Source organism: Camelina sativa, chromosome 5 (genome assembly GCF_000633955.1).
Source record: "Camelina sativa cultivar DH55 chromosome 5, Cs, whole genome shotgun sequence".
Taxonomy (NCBI): Eukaryota; Viridiplantae; Streptophyta; class Magnoliopsida; order Brassicales; family Brassicaceae; genus Camelina; species Camelina sativa.
This window is the reverse complement of record NC_025689.1, coordinates 4,970,537-4,983,120: the sequence shown is the minus strand read 5'-3', so window position 1 is coordinate 4,983,120 and position 12,584 is coordinate 4,970,537. Positions and strand designations below refer to the sequence as shown.

Here is a 12,584-nt window from a genome sequence, read left to right as displayed (position 1 = left end):
TTTTTTTTTTTTTTTGGTTTAGTGATATTGAGTTGACTTTTGGATATGATGAGTTAGTTTGGCTTCTTCTTGTTACTCTAGTTATAGTGTTGGTTCTTGTTATTGGTATTGTTCGTTTATGAAAATGGAATGTTAAATTTGATTCATTTCAACTCTGTTGTTACTTATTGTGCTCATAGATCCGGTTTGTAGCTGTACTAGAGTTAAAGATTGTTTCTTTCTCTATATCTTGCTACTTTAGAAGTACTGTAGTAGTTTGTTTCTTTGATACTTTTCTTAGAAACTGAGTACTGTGATTGGATTCTTTGTTTCTTTCCTTTTATTAGCTAATGAACTTGTTAAACCTCTAGAACATGGACTCATACTTTTCTGATCAATCTTTTTTGGTGAGCAGACATGTTCTATATGCTTGAATAAGATGAAAGAAGGAGGAGGACATGCGATTTTCACAGCAGAGTGCTCGCATTCGTTTCATTTTCACTGTATTGCTTCGAATGTGAAACATGGGAACCAAGTTTGCCCTGTGTGCCGTGCAAAGTGGAAGGAGATCCCAATGCAGCACCCAAGTTTTGATCTTCCTTATCTTTTTGCTCGACCTTATAACAATGATGCAGCTATTAGCCTTGTCCACCGCTTACCTAGACCTCGTGGAGTTATGAATCAAGGACGAGTTCTTGCTCCTGAGCCGTCTATGTTTGATGATGATGAACGGTTAGAGCAGCAGCTTGTGTTTTCTGGTAAGAGCTATAGTGATGCTTTGGAGAGTAATCATCCTGTAAGAATGATGGACTTGAAAATATATCCCGAGGTTTCTGCTGTACCACGAGGTGAATCTCGTGAGAAGTTTGCTGTATTGGTGCATCTTAGAGCTGCTGCCATGGTTACTGGAAATGCTAACTCCCTCAACAACCAGATATCTCGGTATCCTCGAGCTCCAGTTGATCTTGTCACTGTCCTTGACATTAGTGGTAGCATGGCTGGAACTAAACTGGCTCTACTCAAACGGGCAATGGGTTTTGTGATTCAGAATCTTGGTTCAAACGACAGGCTCTCGGTTATTGCTTTCTCTTCTACTGCTCGTCGTCTTTTCCCTTTGACTAAGATGTCTGATGCTGGGAGGCACCGAGCCCTTCAAGCTGTAAACTCATTGGTTGCAAACGGGGGGACCAACATCGCTGAAGGGCTTAGGAAAGGTGTCAAGGTGATGGAAGATAGAAGAGATAACAATCCTGTTGCTAGCATTATCCTTTTGTCTGATGGACGAGACACCTATACCATGAACCAACCTGATCCAAACTACAAGTTGTTACTTCCGTTGTCTATGCACGGTTGTGAAAGCAAGCGGTTTCAGATTCCGGTTCATTCTTTTGGTTTTGGATCAGATCACGATGCTTCACTGATGCATTCTGTTTCTGAAACCTCTGGGGGAACTTTCTCTTTCATTGAGAGCGAATCTGTGATCCAAGATGCTCTTGCACAGTGCATTGGTGGACTTTTAAGCGTTGCAGTACAGGAGCTACGGTTAGAAATCGATGGTATGTGCTCAGATGTTCATCTCAGCTCGATAAAAGCTGGGAGTTACCAGAGCCATGTTAGTGGTGATGGTAGGTCAGGATGTGTTGATATTGGTGATCTTTACGCTGATGAAGAGCGGGATTTCTTGATATCTATCAACATCCCTGCTCAGAGTGATGGAAACGAGACACCACTTCTGAAAATGAGATGTGTCTACAAAGATCTTTTGACAAAAGAAATTGTGACCCTCCAAAGTCATGTGCTTAAGATTCAAAGACCAGAAACCGTTGGTCAAGAAGTTGGTGTATCCATTGAAGTAGACAGGCAAAGAAACAGATTTCTAGCTGCGGAGGCAATGGTAAAGGCGAGAGCTTTAGCAGAGGGAGAAGATTTAGCCGCAGGTGTCACCGTGATCCAGAATTTCAGACTGGCTTTGGCTGACACGGTGTCAGCAAAATCAGGTGACGGGTTTTGTGTGGCTTTGGACAAAGAGCTGAAGGAAATGCAAGAAAGAATGGCGAGTAGGCATGTCTACGAGGTGTCGGGAAGAGCTTACATTCTTTCTGGACTTAGTTCACACTCATGGCAAAGAGCAACAGCAAGAGGAGAATCAGGAGACGGTTCAAGCTTTGTCCATGCATATTACCAAACCCCATCAATGGTTGAGATGCTACACCGATCTCAGGCCACATCACATCATCATAGACTGATCCAGCCTTTGTTATCATTTGCATCTCAACCAAAGCCAAGGTGAACAAATAATCAAAACATTTTGGGGGTGGTTGTTCTCTGTAAAGAAAAAAAATAAAAAAATATGCAGGTAAGGGGGAGAAAAATGTGAAATTAAGTTGGTGATTTCATGGTTTTGTAAGTTGGTCTTGTTTCAGTATTTCATGTAATGTGTGGTAAATATGGTATGAAGTTGGGTATAAAAAGCTTTTTGGTGAGAAAGTAGAATAATATATCTCTACTTCCAATTTTGGAGCAAAGCAGTGATAAATTTAGATTCCAACAGTCCCTTTGCTATTTAAGGAAAGGGCAATAATAATCTGTGTCTACTTTGTATTTTGTATTTGGATTAATTTGATGGTATACCTTATATTTTTCTAAAAATTTGAAATCTACACCATCAGCTTAGAGTATTTGAGATGATATTTTTGCCCATAATTAATTAGTAAAAATCAGAAAATAAAAATAAAGTAATTCGTGGCATAGAAAAAAACGATATCTCGCAATCCTTGAGAGAAAAAGGTCAGAGTAATTAACCAGATTAGTCTTTCATCACGGAAATAAACAGCTTCTTGTGGCTTCACCTCTTCAAACTTCAGGCCTGTAGAACCAAAGCAAAAAAAAAAAGAAAAGAAAAAGACATAGAGACTCTTATTCTTTGAATTAACTAAAAAGCAGAGAGTTAGATTTTGGATCATTGTTGTCCTCTATCCTTGGTTTCTTAAATTATTGTCCAATAATTTATTGTATTTAAGTCTAACGTCATATTTTTTGGTTTCCTCTGTCTTTGCTTAAACAGGTTAAGACGATGATAATCCATGCAGTCGATAAGGCTCTCAAATATTTAAGTGAGTTTTTTACATCTCTTCTCACTACCTACATAAAGAAGATCACATCACTAATCTGAGTTTATTTTCCTGTGTGTTGGATCAGGTCCCCGGAAGCCAAAGGGGAGAAAAAAGCAGAGAACTGAAGAAATCAACGCATAGACGTTGGCAGATTACCAAAAATGAGAAGATGTAGTAGTGTAGCATTTTGTTGCATCTCCTCAATTTTTTCATCATCTTTTTTAGATTTAGCAAGTTTCCTTTTCGGAACCACTAAGTTAAACAGTGCACTAAGTGAGTGAGTTTGAAGATACGTAGTCCTTACTTATACTGTACCTATTTTAATTTCTCTCCTCAATCAACTGACTCTTAATTAATTATGATTTTTTTACCTGAGTAGTTTAGAGAAGTATTTACCTTATTTTCTCTTGATACATGGCTCATGGCTGGAGTAACCAGAATAATAACCGACTTGAAGTTTTTGAACCGGAACCTGAAGAAAAAACAAGTTACATTGATCGGTACACTAATTTGTTCAGTCAAATCAAACCGAAACTTGATTTAGTGAAATCTTATGATCAAATAAATCGCACAATTCACTAAAAATAATTAAAAAATAAGGAAAATTCCCGAAAAAAACCCCAACTAATTTTAATTTGGACGTTTAATACCCAATTGTTTTTGATTGGAAGAAAAACACTTTAGTTAATTAAACGTTGCCATTTAAAACCTGAACTTTTAATCGTTTGATGATTCAAACATACGACATAACGACTGTTAAAATATCTAACAGAATTACTAAACCTGGTTAATTGTAATCAACACGTGGGTAATTGTCTTATGTTATTTTACAACAGTGTCTTTTGCCATTTTCCCCAAATTGAATTGGGTGTCACAAACCCTAAATCGAGTTTTTAAATTGATCTCTTCTCCTCTAGTGTGTTTCTTTGCAACAATGGAGATAATGGTGAGTCAAAGTTCTGGGTCAGATGCAAATTCAGTGAGTCGGTGTTGGGGTCCGATTTGCAAATGTGGAAGTGCGACGACGGTTGTCAAATCATGGACAAACGATAATCCATGAAGAAGATTCTACAGATGCGGTGTTCATGGGTTCGTTGATTGGACAGATGAAGAAAAGTCATATGGTTGGCAGAAGCGTAGCTTATTAGAAGCTAGAGATGAGATACGCCGACAGAAAGAAGCAATCAATGTGCTTAAAGAATCTCTAAGGACCAAGAATGAAGAAGGTGTGAGTGGTTCGACAATTACGAATATTGGGTTAGTGAATAAAGTCGAGCAAGAGAAGAACCAGCTTGAAAATGAAGTTAAGGCAGGTAATGAGAGGGAGAAACTGTTGCGGCAGTTCATCGTGTTGTCTTGAGCAGGTTTCATTGTCGTCATTGCAATGATAATTGGAATGGGGAAGTAGTAGATCGTCTTTTGTTATAGTTGTTGTTGTTTTTGTGTTGTTGTTGTTGTTTGTTCTTGTTTGTCGTAGTATGTTTGTAACATTTGTTTGCAAGCAAAATTTCCTAAGAAATCATTCCCATTGATCGAAATAGCCGTTTAGTTCAAATAAAACAAGGTATCCTACCAAAAACATACAAGAATCCAAGCATCAAAAAACCATCCTACAAGGTCATTAATCGTACCAATCATCCCAAGCATCAAAAAACTATCCTACAAAGTCATTAATAAAACATAACAGTCTATTTTTTCCCCGGTTGCCAAACGTCGAATACTTTGTCAGTCCAAGGGGACATGAAGAAGATAGGGGGTTTAGGAGCTTCATCTGATTTTTTACCACGACCCTTGCCTTCACCATTTCGTACTCCAGAAGGACGGCCTCGTGCACGTCCTTTACCAGTTGAAGGAGCTGCTGGAGCACTTGAATGTTGAGGATTTTGTGTCGATAGGGTTTGAGCAACAGATGGAGTGGATTGGTTTTGAGCTTGTTGCCACCTTTTTGGTGCATTGTGTATGCTCCATGGATCGTCATTATCCGATGAAAAGATCAAGTAATGGTAAACACATCTATAATAAATTAGACACTTGTGAAGATAACAAAATTAAAATGGTGAAGATGACTTACCAAACGCTTCCTTGATCTCCCTCTTTTGCGTGTAGGAGCTGATTGTACAGTAGGATTTTTGCAAGTTCCTTTATTATGACCTGGTTGCTTACAATTTGTACAAGTAACAGTAAGCCCTTCTCTTGAAGCCTTTTCTGGATTGGTTGATGATTCACCGGGTTCCTTAATCCTAGCAAAATTCTTAGGACGTCCCCGCTTTTTCCTTTTTTCAGGAGCTTCAATAGACCATTTTTCTGTTATCTTCCACAATCGTTCTCCATTTACAGGTTGTATGTTGTTCTTGTAGCTTGATTGCCAGACACGTGTGAGAAAATGCCAATCCACATAGCTACATAGAAGGATAAAGTTTAGCAAAAAGACTCAAATTATGACAAAGATAGAAGCTAAGTAACATCACTTACTCGTCTGGGTCGCGGTTGTGTTCTGTCAGGATAAAAACTACATGTGGACAAGGTATGCCTGTGAGATTCCATTGGTTACAAGCACATGTCCTATGAAGGAGATTGACACAGAAGCTCCCACTTCCTTCTAACACCTCATATACATTCTCTCTACTTTGAAGGACTGAACAAAACTTGGCTTGCTTGCGATTGGCTTCAACTATCTCCATGATGTGAGGTGGGAACTTAGTCTGACACTTCCCAGTCTTATCACGTCGCTTAGATATACGCTTCATGGCTTGTCTTCTAACATCTTCAAGCATATTTATCACCGGTTTTTTCCTAGCATCTTTGATTGTTCTGTTGAAACTCTCAGATAAGTTGTTGCAAACATCCTCACAACTAGAATGTCCATTAACGAAGGCTCTGCACCACGTTTGCGGGTTTGTTTTAAGTAAATCCTCATATGGAGGAGGATCATAACTTTTCAGAGCTCCCATGTTATAAGCATAGTCACCTTCTGTTGAACTATATGCAATAGCCTAAAAGTATCCTTCATGATTATAATCACCATGTGCCTTCTTCCAATTGGCATAGAAGTGTCGAGCACAATGCCTATGTTCTGCTTCAGGCAGTATGTCAGCAACAACATTAATCAGACCCTTCTGCTTGTCTGAGATCACTGTTAACCCTCTGCCTAATCCCAAATCTAAATCCTTTTTGAGATTTTCAATAAACCAAGCCCAAGAATCGTTGTCCTCCACTCTAACTACTGCCCAAGCAATGGGATAAATTCTATTATCTGCATCCCTCCCCACAACTGCTAGAATCTCACCCTTCAATTCCCATTTCAAGAATGACCCATCTAGACCAATGATAGGCCGACAACAACTCTTCCATGCTCTTCTCAAACCATCAAAACAAATGTAAAATTTGTCAAATTGTTTCTTACCAGATGCTTGAGGAGTCGTCACTATCTCCGTGTGTATACCAGCATTAGAACTCTGAAGTTCAGCCTCATAATCATAGTGTCTTGCAAACTATTGCTTTTGTGTTTCTATCACCATATCTAGTGCCATTCTTCTTGCTTTTTGGCAGACCCACTTAGACACTGACAGTGTGTACCTCATCATAATCTCATCTTTGATGTCAGTCCACCTCAATCCAGACCTTCTTCTTGCTTCATCTCTGAACATCCTTGCAATGACCCCTTGTTTCAGCATCCTAGCTTTTCTAGTGATACCATGGTGATGAGCATCGACATATGTCTGAACTATCCATTTCCTTGTATGCTTGTGGGAAGAGCAATATATCTTCCACTTGCAGTTCTTATGCCTACATATAGCTGCTAGCTTTGTAGCACCCCATCTACACAGTTTCACATCGTAATTAGTCTTCAGAACATACCGCAAAAGTTGATCTTTAAACTCTTCACAACTATGAAATTTCTGCAATAACCACAAATATGGTTCTTTATCTTTGGTGTTGTTAGACCTTGATGTCGCTCTTTCTTGTTGATCATATGCATCCCACTCTTCGTTGGTGTCTACCACATGGTCTGGACGCTCAGCATCAAAACATTGTTTCTGAAATTCATCTTCATCGTCTTCACCAAGAACATCTTCCTCAACTTCGTTCGTATCTGGATCCGTTTCTTCATCAACAGCTCCCGCAACTTCTGTTACATTGTTAATTTCTTCAAAAAAAGCTTCAAACCGAGGATCAGCATCTATCCTTGTTTCTTTTACTGGATCTTCACCATTATCAGCCACTCATATTTCCTTAGCATTTGTTCCTTCTCCACCCTCTTCATCGGGTTCTACTTCGTCATCTTCAACAAGATCCTCGTTTCGAAGAGGAAACGGTTGTGGCACAGAAACGCCATTGTCAAGGTATATGTCGACTACACACAATAGCAGCTTGAAGACACAACTCTCTTATCCCACCATCTTTGTCGTTCCCGATACATCTTGTTGAACTTAAGTCCTCTTGTGGAAGCTTGTACCAAACATCTTCGAATCTCCGCCTATGTAGTCGAACGATTGATCCTTATTTGCTACATCTCCTCTGTAGTGTATTCGAAGTTTCATACACTCAAAAGCACTACACAAGAAGAAATTAATGAGTTAGTACCACAAACCAACCAATATTCGACTCCTCAACTCTAAAACAGATAAATCCGACAAATAAACTAATTTTTAATGAGTACCAAATGAAATCCGACAGATAAACCCAATATTCGATACCCCAACCCTCAATTCCACAACCCTAAAACCCATAAATCAAAGAAATTAACTAACCCTTAAAATCCCAAATGAAATCGAACACACAAACACATACGGCAAAGGATCATATTAAATGTCTGCTCACGAGGTACTTCCAACACTAATTAAATCTCTTAATTTAAAATGCATATCACTGACATGGTTTTTTAAAGATGTGAATGGTGTCTGGAATGTTGGTCTTTGTTATAATGCCTTATAAATTATATTGACCATTGATCATTAAGTGTGGACATGTATTCGTTTCTTTGTTTTGTGCGGTAAGAAGTAGAGATAAATTATGGTTTAGCTGGTGACCTTCAAAATCTTTCTTTATGGCATTTCTTATGTGACCAGCTGGTGTTGAGTTTGTAATCCGATTATTGTTAATCTCAGCTTAACGCAACTCTGTTTCAACAACGGTTTTGGTGTGGATGTTCTGAGACTTGGCTTCTTTTCTTTATGCAGGAACTGAGAATGGGGATGGTAATCATGCTACAAACGAGCAAATGGCGGTGTCCTGTACCACACTGCCTCTTGTTACAGTTCTTGCTCCAACATATAGCAAAGAGAATTGAGTCATGTGGGGATCTTCTCCTGATCTCTGGGAAGTGCTCGTGAAACCATACCATCACTAGTCAACCTACTCAGATTCTCCTTCTGTATCTGAATCAGGTTCAGACATCTTCAACAAGCGAAAAGTAATACAGAAACTAAGGCAACAACTGAAGAGACATGAAGACATGATCGTTGAAATGCAAGAACAGATTCTAGAGTTGCAATTGTCTTATTATATATATCAATCCAGTTACATAAATTTTGTAAAACAGTGGTCAAATATACAAATTATATTCAATTAAATTTATATAGCAAAAAAATAATGACTATGACTGAAAAGCATCAGTTTCCTACAAATATCTGAAGCTAATCCTTAGTCTGAATATGAAGCTAACTGTTACTAATTACCTACAACCTTTGTGTCCCATTTGATAACAAGTTTAAGTGTCACAAATAGTAGCTATTTGCTACTAATTAGGTAGTATTAAATTGGTAGCAATTTGCGACAAATAGTGATGGAATAGAAATTTGCTATGACCAAATAGTTACTAATTTAATTTGTGGCAAAATTGTAACAATTATTTTTTTCTACAAAAAATATGTAATACCTACAAATTTTATCGTAACTATACAGATCAATTCTTCTAGTGCTCTTCTTTTCGGTAATCCCACAACTAACTCATAAACTGAATGAAATCAATCCGCAACTTATCAAATGCTTACAATCATCGTTTCTCTCGATGAGTTGCGAAGAAGAGACGAAGAAGAGAAGAGATCAATTTAAAAACTCGATTTAGGGTTTGTAACACCCAATTCGATTTGGGAAAAATGGCAAAGGACACTGTTGTAAAATAACATAAGACAATTACCCACATGTTGATTATAATTAACCCGGTTTAGTAATTCCGTTAGACATTTTAACAGTCGTTATGTCGTATGTTTGAATCATCGAACGATTAAAAGTTCAGGATTTAAATGGAAACGTTTAATTAACTAAAGTATTTTTCTTCCAATCAAAAACAATTAGGTATTAAACTTTCAAATTAAAATTAGTTGGTGTTTTTTTCGGGAATTTTCCCTCAAAAAATAGTATTGTACCGTTTGATAAGATTTCACTAAATCAAGTTACAGCGGCTTAGGTTGTATAATCTCAATAAATGCAACTATTTTTCCTGTCTAATAAATGCGAAATTAGGTTTTAGATAAGATAAGGAAAAAACCATCACTCAGCTAATGTTTCCGTCCAATAAATGCGAAACGTGATAGTACTAGTTATTAAGTTATACACATTAAAAGAACATAAGCAAAGACACGATAACAAAGTGTATGGGCGCAAGGTCCCAACACATTTAATCAAACATGATAACAGAGGCAAACAAAAAAAACAGTAGTATAAGAACCAAGTGGCTTAAGGCAAGGTTGTAGAATAATCAAACATCTACTATGGAAATAGGAAAAGACATTGCGAGAGAGGAGCAAGAGACAACAGCAATGGAACCGCTTAGCCCGATTTCACGGATGTTTGTTTCGCCGAGTCTCTATTGCTTCATTATTTTCACTTTAGGGTTTCAAACTAGATGCAACCAATCCTCCATTGTTGAAGGTGTCAAGAACACATGGATCAAGCTCCCTCGCTTCTCTAGCAAAGTGGTAAACACATATATTTTGCTTGCCTTATTTAATAGTTACATGTAAGAACGTCAAAAAGGGAATCTTTAAGAGTGTCATAATCATAATAATAAACTACTTGAACATCTACTATCAGTTTTCATTTATATACAATCATCTTAGTTTTATGGATAATAATTGTTTATTTAATAGAAAATTTTTGTTTTTATGGATATCAATATCAGTATGCATTATATACTAGTTTATATCTGAATATTTTTTGGCTATATATAACCATTTCTTTCATCATGCATGAATTAATGTTTCAGGATATAAAGAAATATGGAAAAGCGTTTTGGATCCCTGTTAGTGTTCGAATAGAAGATCATGTTATTGTTCCAGATATTGATTATTCCAACATTGAAAATCCTGATCAATTTATAGAAGACTATACTTCGAACATAGCTAATACTCCAATGGACATGTCTCGACCTTTATGGGAACTTCATTTACTTAATATAATGACCTCAAATGCAGAATCTTTGGCTATAGGAAAGTTTCATCATTCACTTGGCGATGGGATGTCTCTTATGTCTCTTTTATTAGCTAGTTCACGGAAAACGTCAGACCCTGAGGCTTTTCCTACTACCGCGGCTACCAAAAAACATGTTGATTCCAATATCAAGGGTTGGTGGTTGGTGGAAAGATTTTGGTTCATGCTAAGAGCCATTTTCATAACTGTTATTGAAATGTTCAAATACTTGCTTACACTATGTTTTATGCGGGATACTAAAACTCCTCTCATGGGTAAAACCGGAGATAGAATTCGATCTAATAAGGTTATCCATCGGATAATAAGTTTTGATGATGTCAAGTTGGTGAAGAACACAATGGAAATGGTTAGCATATTTGAGATTTATATACTAATGTTTCATATTAGTCATTTATTTTGTTTTCCTATATTAAGAACTTGATAAGTGTCACTATTTTTTGTGTGTTTATGTAGAAAGTAAATGATGTTCTTCTTGGAATGACACAGGCAGGTCTCTCAAGATATTTGAAGAAAAAATCTGGTAATATAAAATTCTTTCCGGGTCTAACTGTGTGTTAATTAGATGAAGAGACAAAGGTGAAAAAAAAAAGAAATAAAGATGCAATGGCCTTGAGACCAAATTCGCTAAATATAAAACATTTCTTATAACAATTAATTATTACTTGACAGAGTTCAGATTTTTTATTTTAAAATTTTAGAAATATTTATATTTGTAGGTTTTCTTAAAATTAGTAATACATAATCTAATTAAATTTCAGATATTTCGAAAACTCACACTAAATATTTTACTATGATATAGATGGATGGGAATTTATATATTATAATGATATTTAGTTACTTAAAAGTTAAAAGTTTGATTACGTATCTAACTTTTGTATCATATATATTGTTGTTTCATATATCGTATGACTGCACTATCATTGTAATGTTTCATTAAACAAAATTTCAATTGTAATCATGAAGATATTGTGGCCGAGAAGAAAAGTATCTTAGAACATATCCGTCTTCGTGGTACAGTATTCATAAATTTAAGAGCAGACACAAAAATCGAGGTAAATCAATGTAACTATCATTGTCACTTGTAACAAAATAAGAATACAAGAGGTTCATACTTCATATATCGTATATATGTAATATTGTAGGAACTTGCTAATATGATGGCAAAAGATTCAAAGTGTAAATGGGGAAACTTCGTAGGCTTTGTTATGTTTCCGTTGTGGATAAGATCTGAAGATGATTCGTTGGAATACGTCCGACGAGCCAAATCTATAATGGATATTAAAAAACTCTCCATGGAACCACTTCTTTGCTATGGACTCATCAAATTTACCATGAAAATATTTGGGGAGCAGGTAAATTATTAAATCACTATCAACTAGTTATGCCTAATTTTTTTTTATATTTATAGCAGTCCATAATTATATATTCATGTATTATACAGAAAACAAAAATTAATTTTTTTTTTAATTAACAGGTAGCAGAAACTCTTAGTAAGAGGATATTTGATCATACAACATTGTCATTTTCAAATGTGTTGGGGCCAGACGAAGAAATAAGTTTTTTTGACCATCCTATGTCTTACGTCGCAGCAAGCGCAATAGGTGGACCGCAAGTAAGTATTGCTAATCATGTCTTACTTGTATATCAATAAAAAAACTTTGATGAAAGTAATTAACTAACAGTAGTTTATGTTTCTTATTGAACAAGGCTCTTATCATCCATTATGTAAGTTATGTAAACAAGATTGTCATCAATCTATCTGTAGACACAACAGTGATTCCAGACCCTCATCTACTATGTGATGATTTGGTAGAATCCCTCAATATCATCAAGCTTGCTGCCATGGAGAAAGGAGTTCATAAAATGGAGGTTTGAGATATGTACGTCTCTCCTCATATAAATTAAAAACGAAGGTGTATGGTTTTTATTTATTTATGTGAAATTGTATATTCTGAAGACGTTGGGAATTAACTAACGTTATTTATAATATTTGAAGTTTTGTTTCACACACCAAGAAATCAGTTTCTGCAGTTTCATTTTGTTCGACACATACGTAAAATC

General features: G+C 36.3%; 2 protein-coding genes and 1 pseudogene across 4 annotated transcripts in view; all 3 read left to right on the top strand.

Moving 5' to 3' along the window:
* The window catches only part of LOC104785552, a 7,243-nt gene extending 4,629 nt beyond the window's left edge, over positions 1–2,614 (top strand). The window contains exon 3 of the mRNA XM_010510791.2: positions 2,201–2,614. Coding sequence (XP_010509093.1) covers positions 2,201–2,269 — 69 coding nt within the window. The 3' untranslated portion in view covers positions 2,270–2,614. The remainder of the gene's footprint in view (positions 1–2,200) is intronic.
* Positions 4,036–4,500, top strand: LOC109132813 (annotated as a pseudogene).
* On the top strand, positions 9,688–12,584 carry LOC104785551 (O-acyltransferase WSD1-like). 3 transcript variants are annotated; one of them, XM_010510790.2, is made up of 7 exons: positions 9,688–10,012; positions 10,508–10,869; positions 10,977–11,043; positions 11,487–11,575; positions 11,666–11,875; positions 11,998–12,135; positions 12,231–12,584. In XM_010510790.2, the coding sequence occupies exons 2-7, from the start codon at positions 10,552–10,554 to the stop codon at positions 12,396–12,398; spliced, it is 990 nt and encodes a 329-aa protein (XP_010509092.1). In that variant the 5' UTR covers positions 9,688–10,012; positions 10,508–10,551; the 3' UTR covers positions 12,399–12,584. The 3 variants fall into 3 exon arrangements, with proteins under 3 accessions (XP_010509092.1, XP_010509091.1, XP_010509090.1); XM_010510789.1 differs by having other exon boundaries at positions 10,300–10,869; positions 11,010–11,043; XM_010510788.1 differs by having other exon boundaries at positions 10,300–10,869.